This window comes from Monodon monoceros, unplaced genomic scaffold (assembly GCF_005190385.1).
Source record: "Monodon monoceros isolate NGI ecotype Baffin Bay Population unplaced genomic scaffold, NGI_Narwhal_1 Super_Scaffold_1, whole genome shotgun sequence".
NCBI classification, from domain to species: Eukaryota; Metazoa; Chordata; class Mammalia; order Artiodactyla; family Monodontidae; genus Monodon; species Monodon monoceros.
The window spans coordinates 48,403,762-48,418,514 of NW_021703765.1; the positions used below are offsets into that span (position 1 = coordinate 48,403,762).

A 14,753-nucleotide genomic window follows, 5' to 3' on the forward strand; every position below is an offset into this window, starting at 1 on the left:
TGTATATGTATATCAAATCATCACGTTGTGCAATTTAGATATATACAATTACATTTGTCAACTATTCCTCAATAAAGTTGGAAAAAAAGAAAAAAGCTGGTAAAAAGGGCAAAGGAGATGAAGACAATGGTGAAGAGTTAAGAAAGGCTTCAGAAAAGTTATGAGTTGTTCCGTTAACACCAAGCTGCCATCGCTAACCTCCGTCAGCAGAATGGAGGCCTTTTCAGCAATTCCAAGAAATAAATCTCTGTTGGCACCACCCCCGGAAATGTCCAAGAAGTTGCAAAAGTAAAGAGGGATTAATGAGATTAAATTTGGTTAAGACTAAGGAAGGAAAGGGAAAAAAAAAGTAAGAGAAAATGACAATAAAAGTAAGAACAAAAGGGAAGGTGATAGGGACTTCCCTGGTGGCGCAGTGGTTAAGAATCTGCCTGCCAATACGGGGGACATGGGTTTGAGCCCTGGTCTGGGAAGATCCCACATGCCGCAGAGCAACTAAGCCCGTGTGCCACAACTACTGAGCCTGCACTCTAGAGCCTGCGAGCCACAACTACTGAGCTTGCGCACCACAACTACTGAAGCCCGCACGCCTACAGCCCGTGCTGCGCAACAAGAGAAGCCACCACAACGAGAAGCCCGCTCATCGCAATGAAGAGTGGCCCCCGCTCGCCACAACTAGAGAAAGCCCACGTGCAGCAACGAAGACCCAACGCAGCCAAAAGTAAATAAATAAATAAATTTATTTTAAATAAAGGGAAGGTGATAAAAATGGGCACAAATGAGATAAAATAATATTTCTCCAAACTGCTAAATGTTAATGAGTGGAAAACATAGATGAAAAACATTTTTGGAAAAAATGAAAATGAGAAACTTGAATCCAGGAGAAAAAGAAGACTTGATTATGATTAAAGCCCACCCCAACTAGAAGCTCCAGGTCCAGAGGCAGTCAGGTCAGAGTAGAGACCACAGTAAAGACCATCTTTATCCTTTATAGGAAAAGAAGCAGGGAAGCTGATGAATTAATTCATGTGGTTTGTATAACCGTGTTTCCAAAACCAGACAATTGCATTGCAAAATAATAAAATTTTAGGCCCACTTCATTTATGACCATAGATACAAAAGTCCTAAATATAAAATGCCAAATAAGAAGAGGGCAGGATGGGGGAAGAAGAGCTGCTCTTTGAGATAAAAGCTCTTTAAGATAAAAGCCACCGCTCTGTTTTCACTTTGAGAAATCTGTTTCCTCTTGTCCTTTGCTTTCTCCTTTGCAACTGACTCTCTGACCTTGTTGGCACTTCTTTTTTGTTCCTGAAGACACCACAGGTCTTTTTCGTTATCAAGGTTTTTGCTGCAAATTAAGCAAGGAAAGCAAACAGAAAGTGACCTGAAATGAATAAACTACCACAAAGGTTCTAAGAGCTCACAGAGTTTGTGTACTGAATGTTCCTGGTTTATGTTTCCAGACTTCTTTTTGAGATGGTAAATGAATGAAGATGAGACCCATTAAACACACTCCCTCCTTCTGACCATCTGCTTGTTGCCTTGTTCCCAGCTTGGGACCTGAAGAGGCCTCCAAGACCGGACATGACGTCCCCTTGAGTGACATGGCAGTTGACATCTCCGAGGGCATCCAGCCTGCGTGACCCATCCCAATACGGCTTGCTTCTTACTTCTTCTCATTGCAAGGAAGCAAGTCCTTAGGGTGACCTTCCTCATGGAAGCCATTTTGTATTCCAGAATGCAGAATTCTGGGAAAAAACATCTTTCCTGAGCAGACATTCCAAAGTTGGGTCTTTGCTTCTCAAAACTTTTTGTGCTGATGTTTAGAGGCACCGCTGGAGGCTGAGTCCTGTTACTGCCATTCCTAAGAGACTTTTGTGTAATTTCTAGCTCTGAGAGATGTGGACTAACCTCTTCCCTCTCCTGTGGCTTCTATATGTTTGCAAGTAATTAATTCATGATTTCATTGCTCCCTCCCTTAGGAAGTACCTGGTTTCTTAGAATGTGTGTCACGGGCCAGAAAGACAGGGGCATTAGGGCAGGGCGAGAGATGGTGTGTTAGCAAAGGCAGGTTGACAGCTAGGTTTTTAGCTGGAGGATCTGGGAACAGGTGAATGAGTACTTCTGACCCTGAGGATTCTTTTTGCACAGCTGAGACAAGATGGAAACAGGGATTCTTGCTATGCCCCTGCCCAGGGGAGAGACGAGTTTGGATGTTGGCTTCCAAACTCCTCCTTTGAAGAGTTTGGAAGTTAAATGTTTCTTTGAAGATTCTCACCTCAGACTAGGCTAGAACTTAGCATTTTCCACTAAATACAGGGGTATTTGGGAAAGGTAATTAGGGGGACTACGAAGTATTTGGAGCAAAAAGTCATGAAGTGGGAAGGCATGGCTGACGTCTGGGATCTGAACTAGTACAAACTAAGCTTGTGAAGAATGGCTTTGGAGAAGGTTGCCGAGGGCCTGCTGCTCTGATGACCTTTTGTTGAAATGATTTCTGCAGGTGATCACGGCTGGTTTATCGATATTGCTGTTTGATATGATCCTGACCAGGGCCACCGTGGGATGGTAAGTCTTTTGCATAGAGAGAGGAGAAGAAAATTCGTTGTTTGTGTTTCCTTGGGATACTAATATTTGCTCTCAAATGTTGAAGAAAGGGTGTGTGTTTGGGTATATATTTTATTGATATATAAATATACATTCAGAAGAGTGCATCTATCATGATTATTTTCACAAACTGAATATACCACACCTGCTATAGCCAGCATCCAGGGCAGGAACCAGAGCGTCAACGGTACACCTTTCAGCCACTCATCCACACGAGAGTAACCACTATAGGTGAGCCACTAATTATGCGTGCATATAACTATAACTATGTTTGTGTTTTTGCCTTTGACCCTTCAATTCATTTTCTCCTAGTCAAGTTCCAGATCATCCTTGTTTAGAATGCACCCATCCATTTGCTTAAAGACAGCATTGCCTCTCCCTCCCGTATTTGAGCAGAGACCTGAAGGAAGTGGGGGAGCGAGCCCTGGGGACCCTGGGGGAAACAGCAAGTGCAAAGGCCCTGAGTGTGCTTGGTCTGCTCAAGGAGCAGTGTGGCCGGAACAGGTTGATGGGGGAGAGTAGTAGGAGATGAGGCTGGTTGGTGGCTGACCATGTGGGGTCTTAAAGGCCATTGTAAGAGTGAGGGGGGAAGCGATCAGAGGATTCTGAGCAGAGGAGCCACTTGCTCCTAGGTTAAAAACACATTCCTCAGTCTGCCATGTGGAAGATGGGCTGTAGGGTCCTACCTCTGAACGCTCTATACAGACTGCCGATCGGACAGCTGACGGAGTTAGGACTTTGATCCACTCCAGCTTGCTAGCATTCAAACCAGCTGATGTGATCATTACCAAGGGCTGTCGCTGTCATCTTCAGGGAAGATGAGGCGAGGTGGGGAGTGATGGTGAGTTTAAACTGTTAAGACTTCTGTTGCTCCTCTCATTAGTGGGCGTGCTTTATTTGGGGGGTATATACTTACGTATTTTAAATCTACATAGTAACGGGTGCTATTTGTGAGACGTTTAAGACAATGCAGAAATGCATCGAGTAAAAAGTAAAGGCCTGTCATCCTCTGCTTCCACCGTCTCCACGTGCCAGAAGTCACACCAGTTTGATTCAACAGTGAGAACGATGCACTGTTTGGTCAGGATGTCCGCGCTGAGGGAGGTGGGCTCTGTCGTCTGCCAAGTGAAACCACACCGACGGGTGCCTGTCGAGCAAGACGAGCCTCTCAGTCACCCGGGAATGGGTCAGTCCTTGCCAAGTCTTCGCCCAGCCTCCCGGCTGCTGGCCGGATGACCCACAGCTTTCCTCCCCTATGACCACGGCTGCCTGCTGTCCGACCTGAATCACTAATGCGGCACATTATGGAGAATAAGTCATATTTGTTGTTGCTACTTACTGGTCTCTTAACCTCTGTTTTAAAAAGGAAAAGAAGCCTAGGGCCACTTGAAGATAAAGCTTATTTCCATTCCACTTTGGATGCATTGTTTGGCAATCCCCCCTCACCCCCGCCCCAAGAATGGCACTCCAAAACGGAATGGCAGACAAGTTTTGGAATAGGTTTTTCCATTTCTTTACCAGCATGATGGAAAGAAAAAGCATATTGTTGCTTAGCTTTGCTCAAATAAGGCGTAGTTCTAGAAAATCCATATTTTTTCCCATTCTGGGGCTGAGAGTAATTCTAAGGGTTGGTTCCTCCCACCCCCTCCCTCCACTTTTTTGCATTCATGTGCACATTGGACCTGCAGAATTGTCACCTGTTTTGCTCAAAATCCACAGTGCTGGTTGGTGGCGCCGGTACTCGTGCTCAGTGTGTCTAGGGCAGCCTCCCCTCTCCCAGGACGTCTTGCAAATAATCCCCTGCCTTGTGCCGTCATAGCCACACACACAAAAATGGTGTCATTTTTAAACATCAATATGAGGTTCTTGCAAGATAAATGTGAGGGTCAGGACCAGGCTCTGGGAATACCATGATGAGGAAGTCCAGGAGGTGACTTTGCATCTCATGTGGCTTTGGGCTGGGAGGGGTCGGTTCAATAAACAGATATTTCCTGGGGTTCTGTGTGCCAGGAACAGCTCTCGGATAAAAGTGTAAAGTCACTGCCCCTGGGATGTCTGTTATTGCTCATCTCCCTGCCTGAGGGCAGGTCTGCACCTAAACCATCCAGACTGACAGAAATGAATCTTTTTGCTCACGGCATTCGGTGAAAGCGATTTTCAACCCCTCTCAGGAGCCCCTAATGGGGCATTTCCTGCCCCAAGAAGAAAAACAGAAGGAAAAGAAATTAGGAAATACTCCCACACTCTCCTCTTCTTCCTCCTCCTTCTAGTCTCACCTCTTCCTTTGAATAATAATAACCATTTATTGAGCAACTACTATATTTCAGACATTTTAATATTAATATTATCTCATTAACTTTCACAACAACCCTCCAAGTTAGCCCCGTTTTAAAGATGAAGAAGCTGAGGTTCAGAGACATTTAACTGATTGTCCCAAGATTTTAGAGCTACTAGGTGATTGGACCAGGATTCAAACCCATGTCTGTGTGTGTCCAACATCCCATAAGCTTCACATACCTCCCTAGAAATGACGTGGGAAACGCCAAGGACTTAGCAGCAGCGTAGATAGTGTCTAGGTAGAAGCAGGTCATGGAGAGGTGGAAGAGACATTGGCCTAAATGTTTCTCTTCCCACCAGTCTGATCGTTTATAAAGAGCATCTAGATGATATGGCAGGAGTACAGAAGGAGTGTTACCCAGGACAAAACGGCTCTATTTCTTGTTCAGGGGCTGACACGGTGAACTAGGAATGTCCAGTGGAACATTTTTAGGAAAAGGATTTCATTGCCTTAGATTTCTTTTTTTAATTTATTTATTTTATTTTTTATTTTTTGGCTGCGTTGGGTCTTCGTTGCTGCGTGGGCTTTCTCTAGTTGCGGCGAGTGGGGGCTACTCTTCGTTGCGGTACACGGGCTTCTCACTGCGGTGGCTTCTCTTGTTGTTGAGCACGGGCTCCAGGCTCATTGGCTCTAGAGCGCAGGCTCAGTAGCTGTGGCGCACGGGCTTAGTTGCTCCGCGGCATGTGGGATCTTCGCAGACCAGGGCTCAAACCCGCGCCCCTGCATTGGCAGGTGGACTCTTAACCACCGCGCCACCAGGGAAGTCCTGCCTTAGATTTTTAATACTAGAGGCTATAATTCTATCAATCAACTAACAATATTTATTGAGTGACTGCTGTATGCAAAGCATGTGGAAGTCATTAAGGAACATAAGACATCATCCAGCCCTCAAGGAGTTTTCGGGAGAAGAAGTCATAAAGATAGTTTCTGCAGTAGGATAGTATCCGTTTGAATGCACAATGAATGTGAAGACTGGAGGAGAGAGAGAGGGTGGGGTGAGCTGGAGGGCCTTGGAACTGGCTTGAAACTGGACCTGATGCAGAAGGGAGAGGCTTAGTCAGACTGGGGGTGGAAGAGTATTTGGTCCCTCCGGCCCTGGGAGGACAGGGAAGGATGGAGGGGCAAGAGGTGCCAACGGTGAGACTTCGCGATTTGGAACCGGAGCTGGTGCTGGGGGGACAGGGAGCTGATCCTACACTCCCTCCTCCTTACTCTGCACCTGTCCTTCTGGGAAGGCAGGACACAAATGGGCAGGTTGACGTCCAAAAACCTAACTGCCAAGATATCCTGGTGCATCCTCAAGACTCTTCCCCCAATTTCTTGTATCTTACCCTTCATAGTGATCGTCTCAACTCTTGACAGTAATTTTCCTTCTTACAAATAAGCCTCATTGATTGTATTTTGTATACAATTTCAGAATGAATTAAAAAACAGCAGAAAAACAAAAAACACCCAGGTGTTGAACTGAGTGTGAGAAATGAGCCTGAGATGCTCTCCAGTGGGGAGGCCGCGCTTAGTCTGAAGGTTCCAGCAGCCGTCTGTGCGTAGGCCATATCTCCAGGCTGTTCCACATCCTGTGGACTTCGTGGTACACCCTGAACAAGATGGAAAGAAGGGCTGTGTGTACCCAAATCAAGGAAACAGCACGTGTGATTATTGCAAAAGGAACCTTGACTTTGGAATTTCCTGATTTTTGAGAACTCTCGAATTTAAGGATCGTGTGTTTTCAGCCTCAAAGAATTTTCCAACCACAAAGTGAACCGCCAGAAGAGGAATGTCAGACTGTGTTTCAGATTTCCTGTCTTTTGCACAGAGCTGATCTGCATTGTCCATAGAGTGGGTGTGTTCAAGCTGTGACTGGGTGACCAGCTCGGATCCTGGGCAGGGATCCGAGGCCAGCCTCTGTCCTGTGGGAGCTTAGACTGATCGGAAGTGAGAAGGCAGGGCTGCAGGCCTGTTTTGTTTGGACCTACTGTGTTTGCCTGTATAGTCATTGTTTCTTCTTTTTTGATTTTCAAATTTCAAATTACTCAGCATTTAGAAATCAGGTGATTTCCCTGTACAAGTCCAGATCTCCAGATTCTTTTGAAAATACGGAACAGCTGTTAAGTTGGGCCTGCATGTCCACACAGCAGCAGTCGCTGGAGTGGGTCGAGGCTGCCCGCTCGGTGGACATGGGCTCCGTGCGTGAGCGTAGCTGCCACCGCTGCAGTCTGGCTGAGGGCGGGGACCCCGGATCAGCCGATATCCTCGCCTGCATTTGCTTGTATGTTCATTCATTCTATAAGGAGTGCTTGCTGGGCTCTGAGGCTCCAGACACAGTCCAAGACCCCAGAGAGGTCACCCTCCGGGAGACGAGGGCCCATGTAATTAATTGTCCACCTTCGTGGGTGGGCAACAGCTTAGAGGCACAAAATAGCTCACTGTCTCAAGTAGGGTTTTTCACCCGCAGCACTGTTGACGTTTTGGGCCAGATAATTCTTTGCTGTGAGGGGCTGTCCTGTGTCCTGTAGGATTTTTTAGCAGCAAACCTGAGCCTTACCTCACTAGATGCCAGTAGCACCCCCTCAACTGTAACAATGCAAAACGTCTCAGGACATTGCTAAAGGTCCCCTTAGGGGCAGAATCGCCCCGGTTGGGAATCACGGATCTGAAGTTGTGAGGTGGTTAGTGGAGACATGCCATTTGAAATTTCAGCGAGATCTTAAGGAACTTGTTTATCTCCTAATTAGAGATTTGGATCAGCTCCAGGGTCAGGTCCTGGGCAGCCCTTGCTGCCCGCTCTGTGTTCCACGATCAGCATGAACCACACGGCGTGACAGGTGTGCACTCCTTGCCCACCTGCTGGCTGAAGCTCCTCCAGGAAAGGAGCCACGTTTCGCTCACCTTTGCGTCTCTCCTTCCGGCACCGTTTGCTGAATCAACAGGTACTAGGCTTCTCAATCCTGTCCCAAGAAAAACGATAAGCCTAAGCCCCCAACGCTGGTCAACTTTTAAAGCCTTTAATTAAAAGCAGCTGCTCTTGGGGACATCCCTGGTGGCGCAGTGGTTAAGAATCCACCTGCCAATGCAGGGGACACGGGTTTGAGCCCTGGTCCGGGAGGATCCCACATGCCTTGGAGCAACTAAGCCCGTGCGCCACAACTACTGAGCCTGCGTGCCACAACTACTGAAGCCCGCGTGCCTAGAGCCCGTGCTCTGCAACAAGAGAAGCCACCACAATGAGAAGCCCACGCACTGCAACGAAGAGCAGCTCCCGCTCGCCGCAACTAAAGAAAGCCCGTGCGCAGCAACAAAGACCCAACACAGCCAAAAATAAATAAATGAATAAATAAGTAAATTTATATATAAAAAAAGCAGCTGCTCTTGTCCAGCTAATTACCTTGTTTTTAACTATAAAAGCCCAGTATTTTAATATCTTTGGCAAGCCCAGTAATTTAAATTTCCAGATTAATATGTCTTCATTTTTTAATTAACAACGTTTTACAGTGCAGATCGATAATGAATTCCCTCTATTCTAAAATTTCGGCAAAGGGGATTCAACACATACAAAAGAAAAAAATTCTGAACGGTGAGTGATGTTCCTTTCGAGTAGAATTAGTTGTGTGTGCCTCCTCTTCGAATCCTCTTTAGACAAAGAGAGTCACTCTTCTCTGTGGAATAGTTTAGGTACAAGGAGAGAAAGGAATAACCAAAGTACAACCTGTTTGTAGGATTTCGTGATCAGCTCCTCACCTTTGCCCATCATTCACCGGGCCTGCCGTTGATCCTGGGCTGCAAACACGAGGATCGCTTCAACTTGATTCCAGTCCCAACCTCATTAACACCAAAATGGTGTTCTATCCTCTCTGAGTAGAGATGTCTGTGCCTTTAATTTTAGGGGAATGCTTGGAGACTGCCCAAGTCTCTTTGTAGGAAGAGTGAATTTAGGGGTGAAGAAAGAACTTCCACACACCCCAAAGTGTATCTAGGACCACAGTGTCTGAAGTTTTTCATTTGAATTAAAAATTTGAAACCTCTTCTTTAAAATGCTGAGAAAGGCCTTCATAACTATGCTTATTACCTTTAGACACAGAGTAGTTTATCAGATTGTGAACTGTCACTCAGCAAGTCCCCAAGGGAGTGGTGAATTAGTTTTGGTGAGGAAAAGAGAGAAAAACAAAAATAGTTTGGAATCCAGATGGGAAAAGGGGGAGCAGTTATAAGAATTCCATCACTCACTGAGTAAATATTTATTGCGTGTTGTGTTAAGTGCTAGGCCTACAGCTGGGGAAAGGATACAGTCTCTGTCCTCTGTCTGGAGGGTTCCATAGGAATTCATTGAATCACCACAGTAATACACGTAGAATTGAGATGGGGCCTTTGGCTCCCGATGGGAGAAAAGAGGAGTGGAGAGACGCTGAAAATAACCCCCTGGAGGAGAAGTGAGTGATGAATATTTCTGGCTGCCTCTGCTCTGCAATCTGATGTTTATGCCTTGTTACATGAAGTTTGTTCATTTCAGGAATGATGGGGATTATAAGATTTGCAAACAGTCCAGTAAAGCTCTGACTTGACCAGCTGTAATGCGATTAAGATTCCTGCCCCCCTCCTTGTGTCAGCATCTCCCGCTGTTTAGAAGACAGCATCAAAGCTCACCTCCCTGGCTCTCTTAACAGTAAACGGAACCAGGTTTGTTTTCATGTCAGCGTTCCCTAGGCTGCTAGGTGTTTCATTAACTCGCTAAGCCAAGGGGATGAAATGCAAGTTTATTACGCTGCAGCATTGTTCTAAAGCTGCAGGTGTGAGGGTGGCAGAGAGCCAACCGATATCCTGTTCTCCCTGGTGATTAAGGAAGATTAGTGGAAATGACTGTGACCCCCTCCTGTTACATTGGCAGAAATAAAACTCTTCCAAAGCCAAAGTTCTGTACGGATCTTGCATCAGGTCACGGTGACTCTGCGCTTTCCCAGGGGTTTAAGAAGCTGGTATGTGCGTTCTTTAAGGGATGTTGAAGGAAACAGCAGATTGGCTAAGAAGGGAAAGCCAGATCTTTAGAGGTGAGCCTGCGTACAAAATGAATGGCTTCCCCTTCCCAGGCCCTTCTTCATCCAAAGAGAAGAGGCAATAGAACCTGCCAGCATCTGGGTCTGTCCCTGAACTAGACCAGGGACAAGCACAAATGGGTCACGTTTCACAATACGGTCTTTTGGAACTTGGACCCTAGTTTCTCCCAGGAACAATCCTATAAATGATGAGTATAGATCTAGGAAAGTCCTCAGAAATTTATTCGGTTCGTAATATAGACACAAACTTCAGCTACGTTATTATGAGCTTAGTATGCGTTAAAGAGAATTCATCGACTTATTGTCACTATTATAAGACTTCTGTAGGAAGGAGGAAAGTACGTTCCAACTTGGAGCTTAAGCTGTCAGGCAGACATCTCCCTCGGGCCCCTCTCCTCTCTTTCCCCCTTGTTAGCGGGCTCGGGGGTCATCCTCCCAGCCCACTCCCCAGTGCAGTCACTTGACTAGTGCCTCTCTGCTCTCACTCAGAGAGAGAGGCCTGACATCACCAGGGAGGGGACATGGCGGGGGTTCAGGGGATTTTCCCACTCTGTAGGTTGGCAGATGGGTGATGGGGGCGTAGATTTGTTCTCTGTTGCTCTAGAAAGCAGAACTTAGACTCACAGGTGAGGTTGTCAGGTCAGTATGAGGCAGGACTTCCTCCAGGAGGGAAGAACCTCGTGCCCCGGGACCTGCCACTAGATGCCCGTAGATGCTTGCCTGAATCCCATGGCTAGAGCTGGCTTTGCAGAGCAGGATGGGTCCTTCACAAGGAGTTTTCAAGCAGAGGTGGGGAAGCCAGCCAGTGGTGAGGGCTGCTAAGAAAGGGATCCCTACTCTGGGAGAGCAGTCGAGAAAAGAATAATATTTCATTGCTTGCCCATTGTAGGCCACACACGGGGGTCAGCTGCTTCAAGTACGTCCTTCTAAGCCTCACAGAGATGGTTAGATGTGATTGTCTCCTGTGGTACAGCTGAGGAAACAGCTGAATAACACTTGCAGGATTACGTGGCTAAAATCACCTGAGCACAGTTTGAACTCAGCTTATTGTTTTTCTATTCTCACACTTATTCAGTTCACTGCTGTACTGGAAATGGTCCATGGTACAAGTTATCTTTATGTCGCAGTCACCCACATAGGTGACCTTTTCCACTGGGAACAGGATATGCACAGCCTAAGTGTGTTTCATACGTTCGGTGCCTTAGATATATGTTAGGAATATGGAGATGCAATAGCCCAAATGTGAGAGTGTGGTGTGTGGGTGTATAGGAGGAGTGGGTGTATAGGAGGAGTGGGATACTGGGCGGGTAAATGGGAGAAAAAAGGAAGAAGAAGGTGGGGTTGTTGGCACCTCTGGACAAGAGCATTTCATCCTCAGGGACCCCCATCAAAATCCTTTACTCGTGGCCCATCCCAGGCCTTAGAAGTGCTTTTGGGGAAGAATGACAGGGGATTCAGACAGACACCAGGTTGTCTACTGAGAAGTTTAAAATAGGAAATGTGCAGACCTTTCACTGTATTACCTTTTAGGCATGTTAAAATATCCAGCTCTTCTCTTTCTCACACTCTTCTGTTCTTCTGCTATGTTTTCATTTTCAAATCACTGACCATATACATATTTCTGCTCTGGTGGGAAATTCACGATTCCCCATTTGTATTTTCTTCATTATTCTTTTTTTTAAAAATATTTATTTATTTATTTATTTAGGTTGTGCTGGGTCTTCGTTGCCACAGTCGGGCTCCTTAGTTGTGGCATGTGAACTCTTAGTTGCGGCATGCGTGTGGGATCTAGTTCCCTGACCAGGGATTGAACACCGGCCCCCTGCATTGGGAGCGCGGAGTCTTAACCACTGCGCAACTAGGGAGGTCCCCTCCCCATTTGTATTTTGTTTTTAAATGTTCTGTTATTCTAAATGAAATAAAAGGATTCAGAGATTGTCAGCTTAATAATGATAAGATTATGGATATCTGCATGATTTTATATTCATCAACCCTCTATGGCAAAAAGTACCAGGCAGCTCTGTGGGAAGCCCTCCTCCAATATTTCTGCCAGAGAGCATTAACGAAGGGCAGTCACTGTCACCTGGTCAGGATGGTTGGGAAACATCACCTTCTTCCCTAAGGGGAGGTATCACAACTCACCTTGCAGCCCATTCCCCTCCCCCCGCACAGCTGAGGCTTACCCTGGACGACTGGGCAGTCCCTGGGCCTGACCTCAAAGTGGGGCAGTGCAGGCGGGGGACAAGATGCTCAGCTGCGGGATGAGGGGGCATCCCTTGCCCTGCGGTATGTGGACACCAGGCAACTCCGTGTGTCCACAGCCCCCAGGCTCCGGGGAGGGGAAAGATGACCTCTTGCTGTTTCTTGCAGCCTCCTGCTCGGCGGCCTTGGAGAGGCCTTGCTGGTTTTCTCCGAGCGGAAGGGCTCCTAAACACAGAGAAAGTGGACTCCCAGGCTGTAGGTGGAGAACACCGCCCTGGGCTTTGGAGCTCCCTGTCCCGGCGATAGAAAGAAGAAAGCAAGAACGATGAGACACTGCTGCTCGCTGCGTCGAGGAGAACTTTTTCTGGGGTCTCTGGGCCGCTGCAGAGGGTGGACTGTGTCGAGAGGCTCCCCCAAGTCCTGCTGACTGTGCTGTGAGCCCAGCTGTGCAGAAACAGATGCAGGATTCCACCTGCATGGGGATGGCTCCGCCCACCTTGATTGCCACGCAAGCCTCCTTACTAAACACCCTTCCCAGATAAGCGTTCACTGCCTGCTAGTGGGCCCAAGGTATTGCGTTGCCTTTTTGGTTTTGTTTTGTGATTTTACATCCCTGGAGACTCCTCCGGGGACCCCCTTTCCTTGCTGTCAGGCTGGCTTGCCTAGAACTCACACTCCCCCTCCTAGGGGCACAGAGAGAATTCCTCAGGCGGGGCTTCCACTGGGGGCGGGGGTGGAGGAGGTAAATGGGGGTTCTGGGCCAAGTAAGACACCAGCAAGGACACTACTTCTCCAGAGTGTGTGCTGAAGCCTTTTTATGGTTGTGTGTTGTGTTGAATTCCACACACCCTTTTGTGCCTACCATTAGGTTAACTTGGTACTAATGATTACCAGAGGGCATAGGATTAATAAGCATTGGTGGAGGAAACACCAAACAAACATAGCTATGTAGGGGCTTCCCAGGTGGCGCAGTGGTTGGGAGTCCGCCTGCCAATGCAGGGGACACGGGTTCGTGCCCTGGTCCGGGAAGATCCCACATGCCGCGGAGCAGCTGGGCCCGTGAGTCATGGCCGCTGAGCTTGCGCGTCCGGAGCCTGTGCTCCGCAACGGGAGAGGCCACGACAGTGAGAGGCCCACATACCGCAAACAAAACAAAACATAGATATGTAAACGCACACACAGTTATATTCATAATCCATTTAATTCCTGATATCTCAGATCACTGAACACTGAAATATATTTTTCAGGCCAGATTAAAAATAGGATGAAAACTCTAAACCTTGCCTTTATGGGAGTCAAAAGAAATGAATTTGCATGAAATGGTCATTTGATTCTGAACCCCAATGAAGGTTTAAGAAAATAATGTCTAACTCCAAATATTCCTGCTCATAATAGGTTTTCTGAATGCATTATACCCTGCCAGGTGTCAGTTTTGGTCATTTTGAGACATAGAAGGTAATGAAGTCCAGGGAGTCCTGTCCAGGAAGGATTCAGGCCCTGCAGGGTTGGACACCCCGTTAGTGATGAAGGACCACCTCCAGCATCTGGGAAACAAGCCTTGTCCATTCTTGGCCTTGTGAAGACTAAGGTCAGCTCAGTCAGGCCATTCTTCCTGCATTTTTTTCTCCAAGTTGTTGAAAAAAGAAACAAGATGAAACGAATAGGAATGGATTAGTATATTTGGACCTTGAGTACCTTAAATTCATTTCCTTGTCTTTTTCCTGGTCTCTGCTTGTCATTTAAGGTAAACATGTTCAGAGTGACCTTTATACATATATAGTTTCACTTTGCTTTTTGTTCCTAATCTGAGATGTCAAACCTTCTACCGAGGATCAAATAGAAAATCTGGGTTTACAATTTTCTTTGTTCTTTTGCTCCCACAAAACCGTGTCTGTACACCTAAGTCCAGTTCTCTCTTTGCAGAAAGTGGCATCTGTCCAAATGTCATCTTATGTCTGTCTTTCCAAGTCTCATTTGAGCAAATGGAGATTCCTAAGGCTAGAAAGAGCCATGTACAGTTAACAAACCCCGTCCCCAGTTCCAGCAGGACTGACCTCAAAAACTTCTGCAGCAGACAGAGAAAGACAAATACTGTACCACATCACTTATATGTGGAATCTAAAAAATAATACAGATGAATGTATTTGCAAAACAGAAACAGATATAGAAAACCAACTAGTGGTTACCAAAAAGGAGAGGGAAGGGAAGAGGCAAATTAGGGGTATGGGATTAAGAGATACAAACTACTGTATATAAAAAAGATGAGCAACAAGGATATACTGTACAGCACAGGGAATTATAGCCATTATCTTGTAGTAACTTTTAATGGAATATAGTCTATAAAAATATTGAATCACTGTGCTGTACACCTGAAAGTTAATACAATATTGTAAATCAACTATACTTCAATAAAAGAAATAAATGTACCTCAAAAAACCAAAAAACAAAATTTCTGCTGCAGAGTTTTAGACCTTTTTTTTTTCTTTTTAAAGAATCTCTAACAAGGATTTTTTTTGGCTTTTGTTTGTGTGATTTTTTTAACTTCATTCCAGAGTCCCATT

At 46.3% G+C, this 14,753-nt stretch overlaps 1 protein-coding gene across 5 annotated transcripts in view; it reads left to right on the forward strand.

The window, feature by feature from the left end:
• The window catches only part of TMEM241 (transmembrane protein 241), a 106,236-nt gene extending 91,782 nt beyond the window's left edge, over positions 1–14,454 (forward strand). Inside the window, exons 14-15 of one of the 5 annotated variants that reach the window (XR_003793739.1) lie at positions 2,504–2,568; positions 11,699–11,708. Coding sequence is in view for 3 of the 5 variants with exons in the window: in XM_029224110.1 (XP_029079943.1) it covers positions 2,504–2,568; positions 12,361–12,421 (126 nt within the window). In the remaining 2 variants the exon portion in view is untranslated. Of the gene's footprint in view, positions 96–2,503; positions 2,569–7,677; positions 7,721–11,698; positions 11,709–12,360 lie in introns of those variants that run through there. The other 4 variants (XM_029224110.1, XM_029224122.1, XM_029224114.1 and 1 more) reach the window with 4 other exon arrangements.
• The last annotated feature ends 299 nt before the right edge of the window (positions 14,455–14,753 follow it).